A 24,085-nucleotide genomic window follows, 5' to 3' on the forward strand; every position below is an offset into this window, starting at 1 on the left:
TATTGTTTCCAGAAGAATGTGTGTTTTGCTTCTATAAAAGGAGTAGGTTTTGAAGTTCTGTGGTAGTTCAGGAATTTTTGAGTAATCAAATCATCTTAGCTTTGAAGCTAAGATTTTTTTTGGCAGGTTCAGAGAAACATTTTAGTTGGCATTTTTCTCCCTAGAGAGCGTCAAACAGTGCACAAGGTGAAAAGAGTGAGATTAGCCATTGAAAATGTTTATGTTTATGGTGAAGGAACCTCTTGACTTCGCAGCTTAATATTGGTGATATGGGAAGTGTCCGTCTGAACCTGAAGGCCTCGGACTGCCATTTTGGGAGGCAAGGAGCGAGTTGGGGATGGAAAGACTGGAGTTTGTATTCTTTCTGCTCTGTTACCCATTGCTATCTTCATGGATCTGACACTCTGTTTATCTGACAGTGCGCTCAGTACTGCTTCGCCAGGGAAAATTGCACAAAACAAGCCCAGTGCATCAGCATTTTCATTGTGTATTAAGCTGAGCCTCCCTTCACATGGTCACATCCCCTTTTTAATCTGGGATTCCATGTCCCTTTCCCAGTCCAGCCTGTTTCTGTGGTGTCTATTGCTGGTCTCCCTGAGCTTCTGTTTCTGTGGTTTGAGTGTTTTTTTGTGTGGCTGAGTGTTAAGACCTGCAGGACTTTTGGAAGTGGCGTTGTTTGGGGGTTAGGCAATACACTGATTTAGTGTTAGTAGTTTGTCACAGACTGAGGTGATGGCTGCGTTCAAGTTGGATTTCCTCCCAGAGATGATGGTGGACCATTGCTCCTTGAATGCTAGCCCTGTGTAAGTATTTTGTCTTCATGTCTAAGTTTATAACTAAAGTGATAGTTGGAATTGGTGTCTCTGAAACCTCTGCTGTCTGATGAACTCCTGTTGATGTGGGGGGGGGGGGGGTGGAGGGGAGAAAGATTGCAGAGCCTGCAGATGGTTTTCCTGAAGAAATCCTAGTGGGCATTGACAATTGATGTTGGGTTCTGGATGGGGGAGGGAAAAAATCTGATAATTTTGGGGATGGGGGCTAAGGAGGACTAAAGCTATTTGGCAGTACTGTTTGTAGTATGCTACAGGTGCTGATATTATAAAATCAGTTATTTAAATCAGTTGTTGGGAGAACAGTTTCTGTTCTTCCCTGTTAATGAGTCTAGATGAAATTTTTTAATTAGACGTGAAAGATTCCTTGTGTACTGTTGAGGTCATGTTAAGAGTTGCCCAGTTAACAGGAGCCACGCTGTGCTCTTGAAGCTACCCACGGCATAGGAGGGAGGGCTGAAAATTATTACTGGAAGAGGGTGAATGATTTCCAGTTCTTCTCAATTGGAATGAAAAGACATTGAATGAAAAGAGGTAGTTTACCTTTTTGTAAAAGGTATTGTTTGCCTTGGCTATTCGGAGAGGTGCTGACCCTTTCTAAGTGGAAAGGTAGAAAGGAGTGAAAGGTTTTAGGATGATTCCCTTCCCTTCTAGTAAGAAGCTTTGTTGTTTCTGAGGTCTGTTCATACAGCGATAAAATTAGGATCTTTCCCTGGCATCAGTTTTTTGTTAGGCTCTGAACAGCAGTGTATTGAGGGGGAAAAAAGTTAACTAAACATTAACTGGTTTGGAATTTATTTATTTTTTTAAATTCTGTTCAAGGGGGAATATGATTGCAGATGGACAGTGAGAAGAACGCTGTTCACTGTAATGTGCGGTTAATAAGCCATTCAAAAACTGTCTTTAAAGGAAAAAACCAGAGATGAATAGAGCTGATTACTCTGGAAGAAGGCCACCTGTATTCTTCAGCAAAGAGTTTGGGGGCAGGGGGAATCATTGTATAGTTGCTATTGCAGTCCCCATGTCCTTTCTAGATTATGCAGGGGTCGGTCAGCAATTTTAACCTACTAATCACTATAGCTACAATAGGATGTCGCTACGGTCAGTCTTCCACAGAGACAGGTCCTGTGGTATACCAGGCTGTGACTACCGATAATGAGACCTCAAATTGCACTTGGCAAGCAATGAGGAGTTAATACAGAAAGCAGTGTATGACTCTCAACTAGCTGGGTGGAGTATAACACAGTTTTATTAATAGGTTATAAACTGTTTATATGGCTAGATGTAATGCCTTGAAGCCTATTGAAGATTCCCATACTCAAAACTTCCATGTTGTTGTAGTCTGAGTGACGCTTTTTTCCTATCTTAACACTGTACCATTACTGAACCTGGTTCAGTCTGTGGCTAACAAGATTGTCTAGTCCCAACCTGTCCGCATACAAACTAAGCCTGTTTTTTTTCTTCCAAATATTCGTGAAAGCTCCCTAGTTTGACGAAGAGCTATTGCCTTCTAAACCTTTAATGAAACTTCTCATCTGTTCCGTTGTACCAGTTTCTCTGTTTTAAGATGGATCTTCACCCTGGGAGACAGTTCAGATAATCACATTTAAAAAACAACAAAAAAAATGTTATCCTCTCATTTTCAGTGGTTACTGATATCTTCACTAGTCGGAGGGTAGACCGAGTTTAGGTTCCTTCCTGTTCTGGTTTCTTTTTCTGTAAAATTTTACATGGTTGAACTAGTGATATCTTTCAGTCCTCTCAACAGATTTATGTCCGGAATTCCAGATGTTGACTACATTATAGGAACAAACGTGAAGAGAAGTTTTAAACAGCTGCGTAGAGAATGTTTGGTTTCCAAGTACACACCTTGCCAATGAATGTGAATGATGTTTCTGAATATGCTCTGGTATGCAGGACTGGGAATGTGCAAGAGTCTGTCTCTATATGTGTATTTTAATCATATATATTTATATATGTGTAGAAATATTTTTTTTTTTTTATCTCGCTGTAAACATGATTCTTCTAGCTGCAATACCATTGAAAATCTGTGGAAAGGCATAGACCAGAAATTCCTTCTTGTTTTTCATAGCTCAAAGAAAATGAATGGCACACTGGATCACCCAGACCAACCTGATCTAGATGCTATCAAGATGTTTGTGGGTCAGGTCCCGCGGAGCTGGTGTGAGAAGGATCTAAGAGAACTTTTTGAACAGTATGGTGCTGTCTATGAAATCAATGTCTTGAGGGACAGGAGCCAAAACCCTCCTCAAAGCAAAGGTGAGAACTTCTGTACTTCTTATGTGAGACTTGGGGTCTCAGCTGCTTTCACATAGTTACAATCTTGGCTGTTTGCATATTGAAACATCCCTGTGTGTTGGAGCTCTGCGTGACCAGGTATGCATGCAAGCCCAGGCTTTCGAGTCTTTAAGTGTGTGTGCGCCTAATTATAGTTGGACTGTGATCCAGTCATTAGCTGAGCTGAGGAGAATCATAATTTTTTTTTTTAGAGCTCAGAAGTGATGGGAATGCTTGAAGAGTATGAATTGTAATTGCAAAGCAGAATATCGAATTAATATTGTGTTGCTCCAGAGCATCATTGTTTTGCTGTGATGTGATCAAAATGTTGCTGGAAGTGTGACGGTTTCACATAAAATCTAAAATTGCAGTATTAGTCATTTGTGTATGTCAAATCCTAACTAAATGGTTTACCTGGATTTGCAGTTCAGTTATATGCAATATCTTATTTCCTATGAAACTAGGTAAGTTTTTCGTACTAGCAAATAATTGTTGAGTTTGATAATGGAAATAACAACAATTATTTGGCGGATGTCTCTAAATGTTTGTATTAATGGTGTATTGGTGATATCGGGTCAGTTCTGAATATATCCTCTTTTGTTGAACCTAGAAATCTTTTTTTAAACAGTCACAATCAGTAGTACCTACTTACTTCAATGTCTCACCCCTTCTACTTGTCATACGTTTTGCATTGGAAGGATAGAAGCAGGACTTGCAACCTCTGTACAGCATGTCAAGATTCATAGTGTTCTTTCTTGACTAGCATTTTGTTTCAATTGCAGGGTGCTGTTTTGTTACATTTTATACCCGTAAAGCTGCACTAGAAGCACAGAATGCTCTTCACAACATGAAGATCCTCCCAGGGGTAAGAGAAGAGCCATGCTTTCTTTGCAACTCTGTCTTGTTTTTCTGAGCTTTGGCACCACTGATGTACAAACATAAGTTATCTTGCCTTCAAATAATGTTTTAAAAGAACTATTCAAAAGAATCTTGGAGCATTTGCGAGAATTCTGGAGCATTTGGCAGAATAATATGGTAGTGAAGTGGGTGGGCATGGCTCTTATGATACGCTCTGAGGAGGAATGATGGCATATCAGGAAAGCTTTTCTTTCTTCTAGAAATTTGGGTATTGTTACATATGCGCTTCTATTGAGGCAATTTAGGCTACTATTTCTTTCTTCCACAATTCTTATGAGATGTATTTCATATAGTATAAAGTGAATGCATCTGGGATTAAATAATCTTGTTACATTTCAGATGCACCATCCTATCCAGATGAAACCAGCTGACAGTGAAAAGAGTAATGGTAAGCTTTACTAAAGTCTGACTTTGGCATCATTTGTGCTAAAAGGGAAGCTTGAGGATTTTTCTTTTGTTGAAGAGCTTCTGATAAAGTGTTCTGAATTGGAGACCTGATTTTTTTTTTTTTTTAAAGAAAAAAAAAAGAAAAGAAAAATACGTGTTTTCAATATAGTTGTTAGCATAATGGATGTCTCTTAAATTCCATGACTCAGTATCTCCCACTGCTGCTGCTTGTGATAGAACCATATTGTCAGTTAGGGAAACATCCAGTGAGTTGTTCTTTGAACTAAGGTGGTTTAAATCTTTGTTGGGGACATGGACAGTGGCATTGAGTGCACCCTCAGCAAGTTTGTGGATGACGCCAAGCTGAATGTTGTGATTGATACCCTAGAGGGAAGGGATGCCATCCAGAGGGAGCTTGGCAGGCTTGAGAGGTGGGCCCATTTGAACCTCATGAAGTTCAATAAGGCCAAGTGCAAGGTCCAGCATATGGGTAGCAGCAATCTCAAACATGGATACAGGCTGGGCGATGAGTGAATCGAGAGCAGCCCTGCAGAGAAGGACTTGGGAGTGTTGGTTGATGAGAAGCTGAACATGACCTGGCAATGTGTGCTTGCAGCCCAGAAAACAAACCATATTCTAGGCTGCATCAAAAGAAAGACTATAATAGGTCAAAGGAGGTGATTCTGCCCCGTTATTCTGCTCTCGTGAGACCCTGCCTGGAGTACTGTGTTCCGCTCTGGGGCCCCCAGCACAAGAAGGACATGGACCTGTTGGAGTGGGTCCAGAGGAGGCCACAAAGATGATCCGAGGGCTGGAGCACCTCTGCTGTGAGGAGAGGCTGAGGGAGTTGGGGCTGTGCAGCCTGGAGAAGAGAAGGCTCCAGGGAGACCTTAAAGCAGCCTGCCAGTACCTAAAAGGGCCTACAAGGAAGATGGGGAGGGACTTTTTAGTATGGCAGGTAGTGACAGGACAAAGGGCAATGGCTTTGCACTGGAAGAGGGAAGATTTAGATTGGATATTAGGAAAAAATTCTTCCCGATGAGGGTGGTGAAGCAGTGGCGCAGGTTGCCCAGAGAAGCCGTGGCTGCCCCATCCCTGGAAGTGTTCAAGGCCAGGTTGGATGGGGCTTTGAGCAGCGTGGTCTGGTGGAAGGTGTCCTTGCCCATGGCAGGGGGGGTGCAATGGGATGGGCTTTAAGGTCCTTCCAACCCAAACTATTCTGTGATTCTATGAAATTTAGAAATGCTTTTTCAAGTGCTTGACAAATTTGAAGCAAGGCCTATTGCAGCTAGGGTAAGAGTTAAAACTTCTTGTAGCATACAAGGGAGATTGAGAATTCACAACAGTTTAGTAGAGAAAAAACTGTGAATGTTTCTGCACATTGGCCATTTCAAATGGATTAAGAGATTTAGCATCTACCATTGGGTAAATGATAATTTATCCATGTACTCCCATGATGAGTTTATATACATACATACAGACATGCTCAAATGTGTGGGGGTCTATATATATTGCTGCAAGATAAGCAAAGAAAGTGATTAGCATCTTGTAGTTTCAACCTTTCTAGGCTTGGCTGAGTTTTATTTTCTTAATTTGCCATAGTTACTGTAAGATTACTGTTGCATCAGGGAGAAGATAATCCTGGTTCCAGAAAGCTTACATCTTAAGATAATTGAAAACAGAAGATGGGATATACGGGTAACATAGTAGGAGTAATTCCATCTGCAAATTCCTCCGTGTGTATACAAAATACGTTTCTGTGTAAATATATCTAGAAAGGAGTAATTCCTTTGAAGTATTGTTGGGAGGAGAACAGAATAGGTTCTCTAAACTAAAATTGATCTTGTATTATACACGCACACACAGGAATATCCTGGGAAAATAATGGAAAGAGGAAAGAAGTATTTAATGGAATTTTAGAGTGACAGTTCTAAGGCTGTTACAGAATTATGAGTTTTACTAAAAGGTGTAGGTGAAAATATGAATAAGAAAAATATTTTAACTTACTATTAATAAAAGGGATTCTGGATCTCTTGAACTGAAATGGACTGCAAAAAGGATTTGAAAGCAGCTTTCTGCTCCAAAAACTTGAAAGTGAACTGAGTACAACAAGATTTAATAGTTAAAGTCATGTCAGCTGGAATAGTTTGGAATTTTCCTCTTCAACACCATAGAAGACTCAGCAAATAAGTTGATTTCCCCTCACCATGGCACTGAATAGGGGGAGACTTTCTCTCTTGAAGCTTCAAATGGTGCTACAGCCTTCATCATATTATGTTTTATGTGGTGCTGAATGTTTTATTTGGAAACTGGTTTATATTTCCAAATGATACTCTGCATAATTTGCTTCATCCTTTAAAAGCAAGTATTTCAGAGGTGATTAGCGTCCTTAAATACGTAAAATGAGAGGTATAAAGTTTTGTTCTGGATTTGAGTTTACCTCACTCCCTTAAGTGACCTTAAACTGACATTAGTAACCGCTAACTGAAAAGTTAAGAGGAATGTCTTTCTGGACCATTTATTTTAACGTAGCCTGCACACTGAAAGGTATTCTTCAGCTCTAATGTATCTAGTAGCATCAGCATTTAGAGGCAGGATACAGTAGCACACACTCCATCGCTCTGATTTGAGGTGTTATTTTCATGCTTTTGGTACAGATCAGAATGGACGAATCTGAAACAGAACTGAAACTGTCCTGTTTTAGCAACTGCTGTTGCTTCCACTGTTGAGACAGGAGCATGAGGAAATAGGCACATCTAAATTTAAGTGATTGGCATGATAAAGAGGCTAGAAAGAAGCTTTCTGCAGCTCACTTACCTAATTTTGTCTAAACAGGCAAGTTGGTAGTCTAAAGATAGAAGAGACAGAGGAGAGAGGATGAAAATAGTCCGATAAAATACATACATACAAGTCTTCTCTCACTCAGCAGGAGCTGAATGTAGGAGATGCAGGGAAGTGCTGAATCTGATATATTTTTTCCTTTTCTTACATTCTTGCAGTTCGCAGGCTTGGAAGGGAGAAACAGTCAGCAAAATGTAAACATAAAACATCATAAAACAGGCATCCTTCAGGTTCATTGAGGTATCTCATATGCATCCTCTTAAATTGAAGAGATTCCATTATTGAGAATCTGATTTTGACAAGCCCCTACCCTAAATACAAGGGGAATAACTGCAGTTGATGGAGAAGACTTGACGACATAAGACCTAGTAAGCACATACTTGCTGGTAATACTCTTATCTTTTGATTTCTTAGCAGTAGAAGATAGGAAGTTGTTTATTGGAATGATATCCAAGAAGTGCAATGAAAATGATATCCGAGTGATGTTCTCCCCCTTTGGGCAGATTGAAGAATGCAGGATATTACGGGGCCCAGATGGCCTGAGCCGAGGTAAGCAGGAAGCTTTTCCGACAGTTCAAGGTTCTCCGCTGGATGCTACCTTTTGCAACTCAAGGTGGCATTTCAGCTCTTTCTGTGATTTCTTCATCTCCTCCTGGCATTTTCATTTCTTTATTCATCCCAGTAACTGTGGATGTAGTGAATGACTTGGTTCCTTTTTGTTCTTTCCCCAGGTTGTGCATTTGTGACTTTTACAACAAGAGCCATGGCACAAACAGCAATCAAAGCAATGCACCAAGCACAAACCATGGAGGTAAAACAAGTTAGTGGGTGTCAGGAGAGATGTAATTTGTCAGGCAGTCACTGTGGAGTTTGGAGGACTAGAGAGCAGAGAGAAGGATAAGTGCAGTGTGTGTTTCTTTGCAAATGCTATTCCTGGACCTTTGTGTTTGTTCTGCTCCTATTTTTAGAGCTCGAGATAGAAACATCATCTGCAGAGAAAATACCAAAATGCAAGATAGAATTAAAAGCAAATGACATTTTGAACCTTTAATGAAATGTACTATTTAAATATACATATCTGTATGTATATATGCATGTGGAGGGAGGGGAGTGCTTCCAGTGACTGGGTCTTAATGCAGTATTTTTGTGACTGCTGGGGATAGCAAGTATGTAACTGTTTGAATTGCTGTTTGCAGGGTTGCTCTTCTCCCATTGTGGTGAAATTTGCGGACACGCAGAAGGACAAAGAGCAGAAACGAATTGCTCAGCAACTCCAGCAACAAATGCAACAGATCAGTGCTGCCTCTGTATGGGGAAACCTGGCTGGTCTCAACACACTTGGACCCCAATACTTAGCAGTGAGTTTCTGATTTGGGTTCTTTTCATCTCTTCAGGTATTACAGTGTCTAATCATCTTGTAGTGTTTAATGTATTCATTTTTAGAAGACTCCTGATAGATAGAAGCAGGGTTCTTAATCCCCATTTTGTGGATGAGGAGGCTGAAATTAAGTTATGTGCCAACAGCTGGTCAGGATACATTTAAGTGAGGATTTCAATGCTAGTCACTGTAGCCCTAACTACTGAAACTTTTTTTTCCCTGTCTTCTGTAGAATGACTTTGTGCTGGGAAGATTTTTTTCATATATTACGACCTCAATGTTTACCTATATAAACCATTTTCATGTCGAACTGATGACATAGTTCTTGTACTCCTCTTCCATTTTTCCTTTTTTTAGCCTTTTTTTCTCTCATCCCCTTCCAGTGAAACTTAGAACAGTACTTGGTGCTGTCCAAGTAGAAAAAGTGATCAGGTTGGAAGCACCGAGCACCTGACAGTGCACAGTAAAAAACCAAACCAAGCCAAACCCCCCCAAAAAACCCCACAGAAAATAAACTACTCTCTTCAGCAGAAATGACACAACAGAAGGCAGTCTACTGTTTGTCACTGATTTTAGTTGATTTTGCTGGGTCCCTAAAGGGTGAACTCTTCATAAACTGATGTGCACTGGCTCATGTGGGTTGCCAGAGTAGTTATGAGAATTCATGCAATGTAAGATCTGGGGAACAGAAAAGGAAAATTTCTTCTCGTTCTTGGTGTGGTGTATTGTTGAAGTCGGGGCATTCTCTCTTTTACTACTGCTTTTAAGTTTGGTAGATGGGAGTTTTTTATAATGCCACCTAGTTAACGGAGAAAAGAATAAGAAATCCATCTAAATAGCTTCTGAGCTGAGGCTTGAAATTTCTCTCAAGGCTACTGTGCTTAAGGAAAGTGGAGGGGGTTCCCTCTCACAGTGGCCCTCTGGTTTTGGTATGGCATTTGCCATGTGTCCTATGCTGGCAGTGTCAGCTGTAAGGTCTGGCTTGAGGTAGTATATCCTTAGGGAATGCAATCCTGCCTGAGGTGCTTTGAATAGGAGTGCTCTGTCACTACTGATTCTACTGTTTTTGTCTTGGTGCATTAGCTATAAACTTCCCTCAACATTGATTATGTTGAGTGAGGAAAGCATTGTGCTGTTGCTTTGGCTGCAATGCGATGCATGGGCGACATGGATTTTCACAATGGTGGTACTCTGGCTGTGTTGTGTAAGGGGAATTCTCTTTACACTTTGCTATGATGTGGTGCATGGGCAGTGGGAATTCCCTTTGTGACGGCGCTCTGGCTGTGGTGTGATGCAGTTTCTCCCAGAAGCGGAGCCAGCCCTCACTCTCACTCTTGTTCTGTTTTTTGGTGTAATGTCTAGCTTTATTTGCAGCTCCTTCAGCAGACAGCAGCTGCGTCATCTGGGAACCTGAACACATTGAGCAGCCTCCACCCAATGGGAGGTGAGTTTTTTTTCTACCAGAAGACAAGTTCAGTGCCAAAGAGGAGGAGGGTAGAGAAGGTAGCCAAAAGGCTTGTAGACACATTAACCTCATTTGAAATAAGTAGCCTTGAGTTTACCCACTCCTTTGGAATGACAGGAATCCTCTGCTACAAGTGTGGATGTTCCTTCTTAATCTTAGTTAAGCATTGTTCCCAAGGTAAGTTGTGGTACGCTGGCAACGTCCCCTGCCTCTGGCATTTAAAATTACCTTCCCTTGGGAGTACAAAAAGATGGCTCTATTTATTTGTTTTCATCCAAACAGGAGCGTATGTGAAGCATTGTGTTTTGAAGTAAGCACTAATGCATGTGTTTCAGTGATAATGGATTCTTAGGCTTTTCATTTTAAATTCTTTGTTCTCAAATACATCAAAGCTGAAAAATGCAATGCTGGTAGAAATGTGAACTAGTCCTTCATTCAGGTTCTTTAATTCCTTCGTTTGAATTGCGATTGATTACACCATTACTGTTGGAGAAATATCAGCTTAATGGGTATGAGCCAAATTCCTTCCTGTGGACTGCTAGTCAGAATATTCACTAAGTATAGCAGTACTGGGGCTGCAAACTGATTGTCCCTTCTGTCTTCACAGGGTAGGGAATAATAAAACACATGTTAGTAACTCCATTCACCACGTTCTCCAAATTCTTCAGCTGGCAGAAAAACTATAGTTTTGGGTTTAATACTGAACATTTGAAGCTTTTAAAATTGCCTCCTGAAGTTGTACAGTAGGTCACAATATTACATGCCCCGTCTGTGCAGAGGCTGATGTAAAAGTGTTAAGAAACTGAAGTGTCTTTGTACATCTGACTTGTGTTGGTACACCCATCAGTAACAATTAGAAGCTTTTGCAAAGTGTTACATTTTCAGTTGTAAGAACTTTGATTTATACTTGAGGTTGATTCTAACCATATCTTCTTATGTTTACTTTTTTCATGTTGGACCTCTTCAGAGCTCTTAGATCTAAGACTCTTGCCAAAAGCAATTTTTTTCAAATCGGTTTCACTAATATCCTGTGTGGTGGTGATCTATAATAGATTTTGTTATGCGCATGATAGTGTTTTTTCTCCCTCTTGTGTCTGTTTAAAACCAAGTGGTAATAAAGGAGAAAAACAGTACAGCAGTTCATCTTAATTGTTACTACAATAAGGACTGGGAGAGAGGGAAGGGGCTAACTAGCTGAGGTTACCTATGAAGTTTCCAGGGTAATTCTGTCTTCACTATTTAAAAGAACACCTTAAAATTTGAGAACTCGGATGTATAAATAGCATGTTGCATGGTGTTTTGAAAGAATTATTCCAAGTCTGTGATTCTTCACAGAAAGAGTTTTAGTTTCAAAGTCCTGTTAGTATCTCAGCTGATCTCCTTTTTTGAAATTCATAGAAAGAAAAATTAAATAGGTAATTAGATCCCAAACTATATCAGACTTTGTAGACAAAATTTAATCTTGACCCTGTTTGAAAGCAGATGGCAAAACAATGTGATGACAAGAGGACAGGTGCAGCATGCACATGCCAGACTGCTTCAGAAAGGAAGCAAGCTGCTCTGTTCTTCACTAGCTCTAACACTTGCACTTTTAACCCTCTGTAGTGCAGTGAAAACAGAAAAATACAATCTTTGGTTTTAACTTCATGCTTTTATGTTACAATGACGTCTTGAGAAACTAAATAAAGGCAGAATCCTCTTGTTTGAGGCACTAAATGTGGTTAGGGAAACAGACTCTGTCACAAAGAGAAAACAATTGAAAAAGATAAAAAAACCACCAAACAAATGATGCTAAAGGTAGCAGAAGTTTTTTTAGAAAACAAATATTTTACACTGCATTGTCACTTACATTCTTATGTTTTCTGTTTACATATTTAAATTACAAAACTGAGATGTGAATTATTTGAGATGTGTACTTTGTCACCAAGTACTTAGTAAGCATCAAAAAGATGAGGTGCAGCATCTGCCTAGGATGTTTTGGTGTTGTTATATGAATGGTGATTAATTTAATTTTGATTTTAATTTTGTAGGGAAGAATTACTAGGGATTGTCTGAAGTCAGATGAAAAGAGGAGGAATTGTTAGAATAAGCAAAGGTATAGACAAAAAAGGGAAATAAGGGAAACGGGAAGAGAGGCGGAATTGGAAGAATGGAGCTAGCCTACCAAAGGATGGCTAAAATACAGAATTCAGAAGATCGATATCAGTGACAATCACATGGCAGGAAGAGAGGGCAAACTACAGTGTCAGTACTGACCAAATGGTTTCATTCAAAAATTATGACTCAAAATTAAGGTGAGTCAGATGAGTAAATTGACCAGTAAAAGTTCATCAACACAGGGACACCTTCCTCCCCCTGCAGTATTCCTGACTGCTTGCCCACAACGTGCCTGATGTTTCCCATTTTCCTTACCACTTTTGTTTGACCAACTGACTAGCCTACACGTACATTGGCCGATCTTATGATCAGGAGTTGCCACTTGACATTGTTGCACAATTGACTGTTGCTTCTTGGCTGCTAAGGGGACCAAACTCAGCTGATGGTGGGTTAAAGTGTGACTTTGTGGCCGCTGTGGTGCGTAGGCCTTCTGGAAAGAATTCTGTAGTTACTGCTGTTCCCATACAAAGAGAGTGGAGGGACATAAGAGAAGAGGAGGTTAATGCCCTGGTGTCTAGACAAGTTCTCTAACTTGCAGATGAGCTGTCAGACCCTGGCTTAACTCTCAGTTAAAATTGTTACGCTTTTATGACTGGAGAGAACACTGCTTGAAAATTTCTGTACTCTGGAGTCTACATCTTGGATCATGACTACCTGATCTTTTACTGAAACTCATCTATCTGGGCAAAGAAAAACTTTTTTAGTTATAACAAGGAATTGCAATGTGGACAAGATCAGTGACTAGTATTAAGCCTGTTGTTTTTCACCTCCTTCCCTTTACTCCCTTGTGATGTGCTGAGGTTGCTGGATCTGTTAAGCTTGGATGATGGTGACAATTATAGGTGAAAACTCTGTGCATTCTTCAATGTGTTGCAGGACTGAATGCGATGCAATTGCAGAACCTGGCTGCGTTAGCAGCTGCGGCCAGCGCGGCTCAGAATACACCGAGTGGTACCTCTGCCCTCACTTCCTCCAGCAGTCCCCTGAGTGTGCTCACCAGCTCAGGTAAGAGACTGCCTATGCTGTAGTGTGTTACAACATGGGTTGCCTTAGGAGTCATTTCAGGATAGACGTCACCTGTTTTGTCTATCCCTTTTTGTCACTTCATGTTGATTCTTTAATAGATAAGCAGTTTTACTAGTAGATTCGCTGGCCTTTGTTTAGGGTGGATATCTTTGCCACCAGCAAAGGCTATTTTACCTGCTGTGTTCCTTCCTCCAAATGGTCAGATTAATTTAGAGTAAAAAGAATTTTTGAGGTCATCAGGAAGCAGAAAGGTAGGTGACCTCTTTCCAGTCACGTTATTACAATCTCATCACATACTGGGTTTATCTGTGATTTTAGACAAGTACTGCGGCATATGTGCCCTGTCCCTCTGGAGGCGGAGGCAGAAGATGCCTTAAGCATGAAGTGATGCATTCTGTGCACTTAGAACAGTACAGTTTATATTCCTCTGGCATTAATGAAGACAAAGATACTGTAACTACTTCGTAGAAATAGAATAAACAGACCCCCTAGCACAGTCTTCTCACCGGTAACTAGCGATAGGACGAGAGGAAACAGTCTCAAGTTGCGCCAGGGGAGGTTCAGGCTGGACGTTAGAAAGAACTTCTTCACTGTTAGAGTTGTTAAGCATTGGAACAGGCTCCCCAGGGAGGTGGTGGAGTCATCGTCCCTGGAGATTGTCAAAAAACATTTAGATGTGATGCTTCAAGACATGGTTTAGTGGGCATGGTGGCATCGGTTATACGGTTGGACTTGATGATCTTTGAGGTCTCTTCCAACCATAATGATTCTATGATTCTATGATTTATTGGAAAGCTGTTGTCTAGAACTGAGTATGTAACTTGGACATAAAAATCAGTATCTTGCTTTTTGTTTTTTTGGGGTCTTTTTTAGTTGGGTTTTTCTTGTTTGGTTTTTTTATTTAGGTTTTTTTTTTGGTTGGTTTTTTTAAATTTAGGTTATATACATTATCCAGAGAGGCTAGAATGTCCAAGTAGTGTTCTTTTGCTGCCTTATTGTTAGATGTGATCGTGAAATGCAACAAACAAGAAAACAAAAAATAAATTAAATTGTGCTTACATCAGACATCCTCAGTTTTTACCACAAATGAGGATCAGTATCATACTCAGCTATTTCTATCCTATTTTCAGTTATTTCTAAATCCTGACATGGGAAGGGAGACCCTGTATTTTCAGGGTGTCCGTTTTCTGACATCTATGGTGTGGTATGTGGGTTTGGTTTTGGGTTTTTTTGTTTTTCATAAAAAGCAAAATTGCCTATCTAGTTTTGGAAGTCCAGCCTACAGACTTGATATCCTCACCTGTGATTGTGAGACACCAAATTTTAAATTTCCACAGGTAGCTTTCTGTGTAGGAGGACCAAGGAGCTCTACTAAGAGATTATAAAGAGATTACAAGGAAAAGCTCTTTAGAAAACCTTATGTCACATGATCAGAAGTTAAACCCTGGGTGCTTTGCACAGTTTTCTACTTAGGGAAATCCCCAAGAAAGAATTCAGTTCAAAGAGTGTTCTGTTGCTGGACAGGGTTTTCTTACATAAAAACTTTGTGGTCTGCAATCCTTAAAGATTAAAATTTCAAAATTTATCTTGACTCCCAACCTTGGTATCCTCGTCTATAATTAAACAAAGAGTTGAGGCCATAGAAGACCTGCCTTTATAACCCACTCATGCTTCTTCATCGTAGAGAAAGCATGAAGGTGAACGTATCTGAGAATTTCCTCTGTATTTCCTCATGCAGTAGCAGAGCTGGAATTGTCAGGTTACAATTTGCTGTGACTGGCGTTTAAAACTAAGATTTCCTTGTTGGCTGTCCTGTCTACTGACCTGGAGCGAGTTTGTTCTCTGATTTGTTGAGGTGGGGAAGGGGGCTGGCAGGTTGCAAAGTTCAAATGCCGAATGTGTTAGAAAAGGCGGAGAGAGCCTCTTCTCAGAAGTGTACAGTGAAAGGATAAGGGCAATGGACACTATTTGCAACAGAGAAAATTCTGAGTGGATATAGAAGAAAAATAAAATTAATGGTGAGAGTGATTAAGCTCAGGAACTGGGTGCCAGCGGGGCTGTGGAATCTGTCATTTCAGAGATTCAGAATGCAATTGGAAAGGACCCTGAACAGACTGACCTAACTCAGAGGTTAGACCAGCTCTGAGGAGAGCATTAGACTAGATGATCCACAGAGGTCCCTTTCAACTGAAGTTATGCTACTATTGTGTGATTCTTTGGGATTGGTTTCCCCTCCATGAGTTTTGGCTGTTCCACAGCACTCCACAGGTTCCTTTTCCCTTGACGAGAGACATATCTCAGGACTCTGTTCCACTTTTGATCATGCTGGTGGAGGGGCCAGGGAGTGGGGAGCAGTCCCTTTTTGAGTACCTCCCGTGCTGAATCCAAACAACTGTCTGGTTGCCAGTCATATCAATAAATGATGATGTGTCAACAATCAAGTAATCATGATGAGTCATTTGAATTAATATCCTATACAGATGTATCAGTCAGTTCAGTCTTCACAGACTTGTAACATGAAGCAATCACTGTCATATTACTCTTTAAACTTAATTTCAAGTATAATTTTAACCAGTAGCGATTAGCTTTGTTCAAAAGAAATAAAAAATTCTGGAGGATATGTGGTCTATATGTAGTCACCGACATCAAACTCTGAAACAGTTTTGGTGCTTTCCATTAGAGGTATGAATATGGTTCATCTTTTAAAACTGTACTTAAATTGGGGGGAATGGAAGCCTCAATGTATACAGACAGGATTCAATCTTGTGATACTTCCTGTAATTATACAGCTTTTAAACTCTTTACTCTGAACTCGCTTTTATCTCTTATAAAAGCAAACTTGAAATTCCCTTTTGATTAATATTTATGTGTGCATTCAAACTGTATATATTCACATAGAAGGCTGTTGGACTCGACACATTCAGAGCATCCCTCTTGAACCATACCTAGACCTTGAAAAAATTCAGTATGTACCTGTTCAGTACCATGTGTTAGTAAATGCCTTCCTTGTCTGTGGGACATACGGCAACATCAACTGTGATAACCTCTTAAACCTAACTGCACATGAGATGGCTACTGGCTTGACTTCTGTCCATCTGTCATCCAAATGTTCACCTGATGCTTACTTGGACATCTCTCCCAGATTGTCCTCAAATTGCATAATTGGTGGAAAAATCCAGACAATCATTATGCCTAGTTACCTTTCTAAATTTTCTTTCTTCTGCACTGATATCTTTTGTGTTTGGGGAACTTGGAAGTCCACACAGCACAGAGTCTGTGGACTATGGATAGGTTACATGTCAGAATGGTTGAACTCAGAGGTGTTAAGTATTGTTGTTGTGCTGTCTTCCTACTCATTTCAGGTGATTTTGTTTAGACATTTCAAAGCAGTATTGTGTATTTTGATGTGGAATAGGATGGAGCAAAACCTTCAACCTTACAATAAAGCAGCTACTCTTTGGAACTGAACAGACTGCTGCTGCATCCACCTATAGGTAAACCATGTTACAGAGACTGTGGCCTTAGATAAACTCATTTAAATTGCTAGCTTGTGAGAGGGACATTCAGGAAAATATTACAGAAGTATTTTAGGATTGGAGCATCTTGTCTGCCATCTTTTCAGCTTGGACCTCAGTAAGAATTGTCTGCTGCAGAGCAAAATAGAATGGTTGCAAAAGCTGGTGTATGTTTCCAGTTCTCCTCCTTTCAAAGGCAACCATCAAAGACTAAATGACTTTGCTGGCCTTAGTGTGTGTCTCCAGCAACGTTGTTTACAGAGACATCATAGTCTTTCTGCTTTTACTGGAACTAATTCTGGTACAGTTCAGTCAGATTCATTGCCTGAATTCTGGTGCTCTTTAGCTAGTTGCCTGGAGGCTAGATGACTGAATTAGAACAGACTTACTCTTCCCTCAGTTTCCCTACCTCCACAAGTTGGTAATTGATGTCCAAATTTCGTTATGTTTCCTAGCTATTCTTTACTACGTATTCAATTTTTCTGAAAAGCTTTTGAAGTATTTTCAGCTGGTTCTCTTAGAGTTAGCTTTTTTGACTAGATATAACTCAGTAAATAGATCTAAGAGAACATAACTCAGTAGCAAGCGAAACAAACCAACAACCCCCCAAAAACTGCGCAGAAGCAATGTTAAGAATTAAGGGTGGAGTAAAGAACATGTATAAAGCTATATTGGTTTTCCATCCCCATTACTATGTGCTGTTTTCTGATCTGAAATAATACAGAAAAACTAGAAGAAGAGAAAGGATGACTAGAACTGTGGAACTCCTTCTGTATTAGGAGCAACAAGGGAACCTGAAAAATAAGACTGACATGGGAGGAGGATATGATTGAAGCCTACAAACGCATTAATGTTGTGATGAAGATGAGTAGGGAAAGACCAGTTGTTACGTATTTCAAGACAAGAATTACAGGATATCAGGTGAAGTTGTCAGCTGACAGTTCAGAAATACAAAGAGCTATTTCTTTGCATAGTGCATGATTAAATTGCAGAACTCGTGCCTTAGAACATAGCAGAGTCAAAAAATTCAGTGTTCAAAATGCACTGAAATTAATGAATGAAAATCGTAACTTTAATACAAAGACATTGCCCCGGGCTGAAAAAAATCCTAGATTCGCAAATCGCTGCATTGGTATATAGACTATACCTAGGAAGTATTCCTTTGTAATTGCCCTGTATTTCTGCTCTACTGTTATTTATCTGCCTTTAGTCATCACCAGAAATGGGATGCTGACTCAGTACAGCAATTCCTGTATACAAATGATAAAGAAAATAAACCGAACAGTGTTAAATTTTCTTGGCATTTTCAGTACTGAAGCATTTCTTGTTTTGCTTAGAGAGATTTCTGATAAAGTCAGCTAAACTAAAATAACTCTGTGTTGGCTTTTTGTAGTGGTTTAAATGAATTTATTTAAAATCACAACCTTTTTAAAGTAGGGAAAGGGAAAGCACCCGTTTTCTCTTGTACTTTGCTCTCTAGCCTTGGCTTCATTCTTTTTTCCCTGTACCACTACTATTTTATTGTGGGTTTTGGGTTGGGGGGGGGGCACGTTTAAATGGTGTTCTTATCTGTCTAATGTAATGTCTTCTAGAATTATGCAGATTAGCAATGAAGTGTTGCAGAAACAAGTGATAATCTAAAATTGAGGCAGCTGTATCATTTCTGCATGCTGGCTTTTATTCAGCCAGCTGTGCTATATTTTTCTACCAACTTGAGGGTTATACTGTAACTTGTCTGTATTTTTCCAACATTTAATATGCTAATCTGATAGTAAGATGGGAAGTGTCTCCTTTTCTTCAGAGTAAGCAACTTAAAATATAGTTTGGGACATTGTCTGACAATTTCTGACTTGTTAAGAGGGTTTGTTTAGAACTTTTCCTACAGGAGGTTTGTCGTTTCCTCAGTACAAAAACTAAACAGTAACGGAAAGTGCAGCTCCCTGGTTTCTCATGCAGCTTTTGTTGGGTACAGCTTTTGCTGGGGCTTGTTAGGCAAGTTTGCTATATTCCATTTAAATAGCTACTATAGTCCACTCCAGCAGAGACTTTGTGCCACATATATGAAGTGGTGAATATGTAGTGTGTGTGAATGTGCTTGAAAGATGCTAACAACTCTTTTGAAAGTTTTAATGGATGTACACAGCATAACCGAGAATCACAGAAACCCGGAAGAAAACTGACAATGCCTGAATTTCAGTTCTTCTGTTACCCACTTGATCAGACAGAGAAATTCCTCTTCAAAGCCGACTACAGCATGCCCTCTACAGCACCAGTCTTCAGTATCTTTTAATTTGTAGAAGCTGTAAATATTTTCCAGTGCATCTTGTACAGTAAATTTAAACTTCTGGGTTAATAGCAACATGCATAGCTTTTCTGATTTACCTTTTCTAGGTTTCTAAGTAGTCCACAAACCTGTTAGGAAAACCGCTACTAGATAATCATAAAAATACTATTATTTTCTTATTTTATCATGTCCATAACCTTTGTGGATGACCTTAATTTGAACTTCTCATATACCAGTTTGGCAAACTTGTTTCTCGTGGTTTTGATGTCTATTTCTGTAGAACTAACTCTACCTGCTGTAGAATTTGGGAGGCTGTGTAAGGTGTTAGTCTGCTAGGTACTGTATCTGTAGACTTCTCTTACTGAGTAAACATGGTTGAAGATGTTAGTGGCACAGTCAACAGAGGATAGACTATGTATTTTGAATGTATGTTCCAAGACTTTTCTTGGCCCTAGCCCTAGCTTCTGCAGCAGGACTTTTAATGGAAAATTATTTCATGTGTCAGAATAATCTGGGCATCTGCTGTTCCTGTTCTGGCAGTATGGGAAAACCATATGTTCAGTGTGACTGGAGCTTTGCTTAATGTCCCTAGTACCTGTGTTTCAGGTCTTTTTCACCTTGTGTGATGTTTCAAGAATAGATGTTAATATGTAGAAAGTGATTCTTACTCACTTTAGTCAGCGGGAAACAGACATTGCTGCTGGTCACCTTACGTCGAGGTACAAAGTTTAGCTAACATTTGAATATTGTCTGAATCTTAGGTGTCTTACACTTAATGAAATTGTTATTGCTACAAAGCGTAGATGTTATGATGAAGTAGAAATTTTTCAAAAATGTAGGAAGGGATTAGAAGCAGTATGATCGATCAAGTTGCGTGAGTTTGGGATTTGTTTGGTGGTTTTTTTTTTTACACAAAGTATACTGTGTTGCCTTGATCTGTTCCTTACTACCCTTTTCTACAGAAATAACTTAATGAAGAAGTTGAATTATCAGGACCAAAAATATTGCTTGAGGTTTAATTCTCTTATTTTAATAGCAGGTTCCTCACCTAGCTCCAGTAGCAGCTCTTCTGTTAATCCAATGGCTTCTCTTGGAGCGTTGCAGACACTGGCAGGGGCTACAGCAGGCCTCAACGTTAGCTCTTTAGCAGGTAAGCTATGGGTTGGGGGAACAGCTGGTTATCATTTCTCGGGCTGTGCTCATTCTGTGAGTTTTCTTTTTTTTCCTGTTTCCTGCTTTTTGTAATAGTGCAGAGTATTTGAAAGGTAATTGATCTGGCTCAGTAGAAGTACTCAGTCATCTTTATTTCCTCTTTCTTATACAGGAATGGCAGCCTTAAATGGAGGACTTGGCAGTGGTGGTCTCTCAAATGGGACAGGTAGCACAATGGAAGCTCTCACGCAGGCTTACTCTGGAATCCAGCAATATGCTGCTGCTGCATTGCCCACACTCTATAACCAGAGTCTCTTAACACAGCAGAGTATCGGTGCAGCAGGAAGTCAAAAAGAAGGTAGGGAGAAAGTTTAGTAACAACTTGAAAGGGGTTTTCAAAATACCAGCCCTTGCAGCTACCTTATCTGCAGAGCTTTTATTTGGCGGTATTTTTTAGAATCCTAGAGTTACTGAAGAAAAAGAAGGAAGACCTGTGAGGTCTCTTTGTTAAGGGCTGGCCAAAGCAGTTTTTATATAGGAGGTTTCTCCCAGGATTTGTTTAGTCTTAAATGCTTCATAATCATACTCCTCCATTTTCTCGGAGGACGGGAGAGTACGAATCTGCAGCCTGATACATCCCACTGTGAGAGAATCAGTTGTGGTTTTGTTCATTTTGTTTTCTTTGTCCTTCACCTCTTCCCACAGATAGTTAATGCCAATCTCTTCACTCTTCAGATTCAGAATCAATTTAGCATGTAGTGTAATGAAGAATGTAGAGAAAGTTTTCAGCAGAATGTGGGTTGATGTTTAGAAAAGAATCTATCAGATTACAAGTAGTGCAATTACTTGTATTTAGTATTGAGATTTACTTAGTTTGTTTGGGCCGCAAGCTTTGCATAGCCGGTTTTGGTTTAATCATCATCTGGGGCTCAAACTTACTGTTCAGCTTCCATTACAGCAAAGATCTGTGAACCGGTTTTGGCACAATGTGGAAATTACAAGCAAAAATGGTGAGAAAGGGCTAGAATTATTTGAATGATCAATCCCAGCAAAGGGTCATGCTGATTTATTCTGGAATCAAGTACTCCACAGAAGTGCAAACAGCAGTTTCATTGTTTTACCTAGAAAATTTGGCTTGAATGGCTCTTTCACCTTTTTTTTGTGAAATGGGCCTGCGTTATCCATGCTTTTTCTGAATTTATATTCCTACTTGTTGTTTGAAGGTCCAGAGGGAGCCAATCTGTTTATCTACCATCTCCCCCAGGAATTTGGGGATCAGGATCTGCTGCAGATGTTCATGCCATTTGGAAATGTCGTCTCTGCCAAGGTTTTCATTGACAAGCAGACCAATCTAAGCAAGTGTTTTGGTACGTTGGGTCTGATCATTACCTGTAGAAAGGTGGCTTCTTTCTAGTAATCTCTTTTCCAGTATATTGTCTAGTCTAGCTTTTAAGTCAAGTAGTGACTCTTTCTCTATATTTCTAAAAAACAAATAAATTGGTCTGAACTCTTCCAGCAATGAACTGTGTGTTCCTGATTTTGATTATGCCTTTTTGCTTTTCCTGATTTCATACTATTATGCCTCATTATACTGTTTTGGCCCTAGATAATTCTCTATGATTCATATTTGCAGACTGTAATCATGGTATAGTTCTTCCTCTTCCCCCTTTCTCTCTTTCCACTAATTGTTTACGTTGCTGTATATACTAATTACTATATTATCATTATGAATAATTGCTATTAGTATTTTAATACATAATTATTACAGGTACCATAGAGTACAGGAGCATTTGACTCTGGTGTTCTGTAAATGCTCTGAAGGCAATTTTTAAAGTTTCCTCCTAATTCTTGAAAACTTTGTAATAGTAAAACCATTTCAGCTGTTATTTACTACCTAACTTTGGTTGCATCTCTTATCCTAATTTTGTTCTGCTTAGTGTATATTTAGATGGGAGGCACATCAGGGAGGGAAGTGTATCCTAAAAGTGTAGATGAACCTGTTGTGCTATTGTTATTATCCAAGTAGATGATTTTCAGTGAATTGCTGAAGTCTGCAATGCCAAAAGAGCAAAGAATGTATTCTCCCTTAGCTTGTGTAGCAGAAGGCTGAAAGATTCATGGTTTTATTTTCCTCACTTTGAAACCTCAGTGCAAGCCGTTGTATCGTTTTTGTAGTGCGGTAAGCTCTCGTGACTATTTTGATAGATGGAGATTTCTTGTGATGGAATAGGAGAGGTGAGCCTTTCTCTATGGTTTTCGTAGCTTTGTGCCTACATCATAGCCTGTATTTTTTAGTATTTGAGCCAAAAGATGTGGACAATCTCATGCTTTGTGAAAACACAAAAATATGCTGAGCATCAGGCTGTAACACCTGCGTATGGAATGATCTCCCCAGGTAGTGATGCCAGCCATTGACTGGAGTTATTTAAAATGGGTTCCTTGGAAACCCTGGAGAAGTTTATTTTGAGGATGCTCTTCCCCTGGAATGATATACAGCTTTTCGCCCAAGAGAAACCTAAACGCAGTAGTGGTACAAGTGCCACACTACCTTTAGAGCTACTTCACTCTAAACAAATCTGCTCCCGTAATGCCAAGAAGGTGATCTCAGTCTTGTATCTTTAATGAGCTTTCATATATAGATTAACATTTTCCAGGTTTGGTCTTCTCCCAGGTATGAGTTCTTATAAAACAAACAGCAGTACTCATTTTTCTTGAAAGACTAGAAAATGATATTTTAATTTCCTGAGCTCCGTATATCTTTTGGCCAAAGTTTCATTATGTCAGAAAGCAATGCGTTGTCAGAGCGCCCTTAGTAAGAAGTTTTTGTGAAGAATCTAAAACAGTTGTGAGCTTCTGAAAATGGCATTTCATGCAAGCCTCTCTTACCTTGTGAGTACCTGTGTTTCCAGTTGCAAGTAGCTGTTCTTGCCAGCTTTGGCATGGTGTAATTAATGTATTTTCCGTTTTTCAGGTTTTGTAAGTTACGACAATCCTGTCTCTGCACAGGCTGCCATTCAGTCAATGAACGGCTTTCAGATTGGCATGAAGCGTCTGAAAGTACAGCTCAAGCGCTCTAAGAATGACAGCAAGCCATACTGAGCGCCCCTCCCCTCCGGGACTGGAGTGAGAAGGATCTTCTGGTAAGTTGGAGAGGAGCGCACTTAGTGATTCGAAGCCCTAAGGCTGTGTTTTTACAGTCCTGGAAGCTGATCCATGCCTTCTATCTGGCACATCTTCCCCTGAAGACTCGGCCGCAGCCTCTGCAGAGAATCCCGCTTCGGATGGAGGACAAGTTTGTGCTTTTGTTTCCAGTGTTTTACTTTGGAGTTTAGGTGCCATATCGCTGAGGTTGTTTTTTTTGTTTTGTTTTGGTTTTTTCCCCCTTATTTGAAGTTTGCTGTGTTTGTAACCAGTGTGTGTTGAGAAGGACCAATGCCAGCTCCTTGGGGGTGGGGAGGGAAGGTTAAAGGGAGCAGCAGAAACTGACACCACACTGCCTTGGGGTAGAGAGAAGGGGAAGCAGAACTGACTCCACACCGCCATGGGGGAGAGGAGAAGGGAAAGCAGAAATAACACAAAGCAGCTGATGAAAACAAAGAGCTGAGTCCATCCAAGTCTGGGTGAGCAAAGAACCGACTCCCATGTAGCCTTTATCATACCCCATCCACTCTTGGAAATTTACTTAACTTTATGCCATGGTGGGGATGTAGTAAATCATCTCTAAAGCAGGAGACAGGATAGAAGGGTGAACACATTAACAAGCCAAAGGAAAACTGCAGTGATATTTTTTTCCTGTATATAAAGTAGTGTTTATATAGCACTGTGAATGTACAC

At 40.0% G+C, this 24,085-nt stretch overlaps 1 protein-coding gene across 2 annotated transcripts; it reads left to right on the forward strand.

Moving 5' to 3' along the window:
• Nucleotides 1-726: 726 nt before the first annotated feature.
• On the forward strand, nt 727-23,580 carry CELF1 (CUGBP, Elav-like family member 1). Of its 2 annotated transcripts, none has more exons than XM_009705648.1 (13): nt 727-803; nt 2,923-3,110; nt 3,911-3,993; nt 4,386-4,434; nt 7,692-7,823; nt 8,006-8,085; nt 8,471-8,632; nt 10,015-10,096; nt 13,151-13,279; nt 20,139-20,249; nt 20,424-20,609; nt 21,475-21,618; nt 23,223-23,580. In XM_009705648.1, exons 1-13 carry the CDS (start codon nt 733-735, stop codon nt 23,348-23,350), a joined length of 1,545 nt encoding a protein of 514 aa, XP_009703950.1. In that variant the 5' UTR covers nt 727-732; the 3' UTR covers nt 23,351-23,580. The 2 variants fall into 2 exon arrangements, with proteins under 2 accessions (XP_009703950.1, XP_009703949.1); XM_009705647.1 differs by having other exon boundaries at nt 733-803; nt 7,689-7,823.
• The last annotated feature ends 505 nt before the right edge of the window (nt 23,581-24,085 follow it).

This window comes from Cariama cristata, unplaced genomic scaffold, assembly GCF_000690535.1.
Source record: "Cariama cristata isolate BGI_N322 unplaced genomic scaffold, ASM69053v1 scaffold10808, whole genome shotgun sequence".
NCBI lineage: Eukaryota > Metazoa > Chordata > Aves > Cariamiformes > Cariamidae > Cariama > Cariama cristata.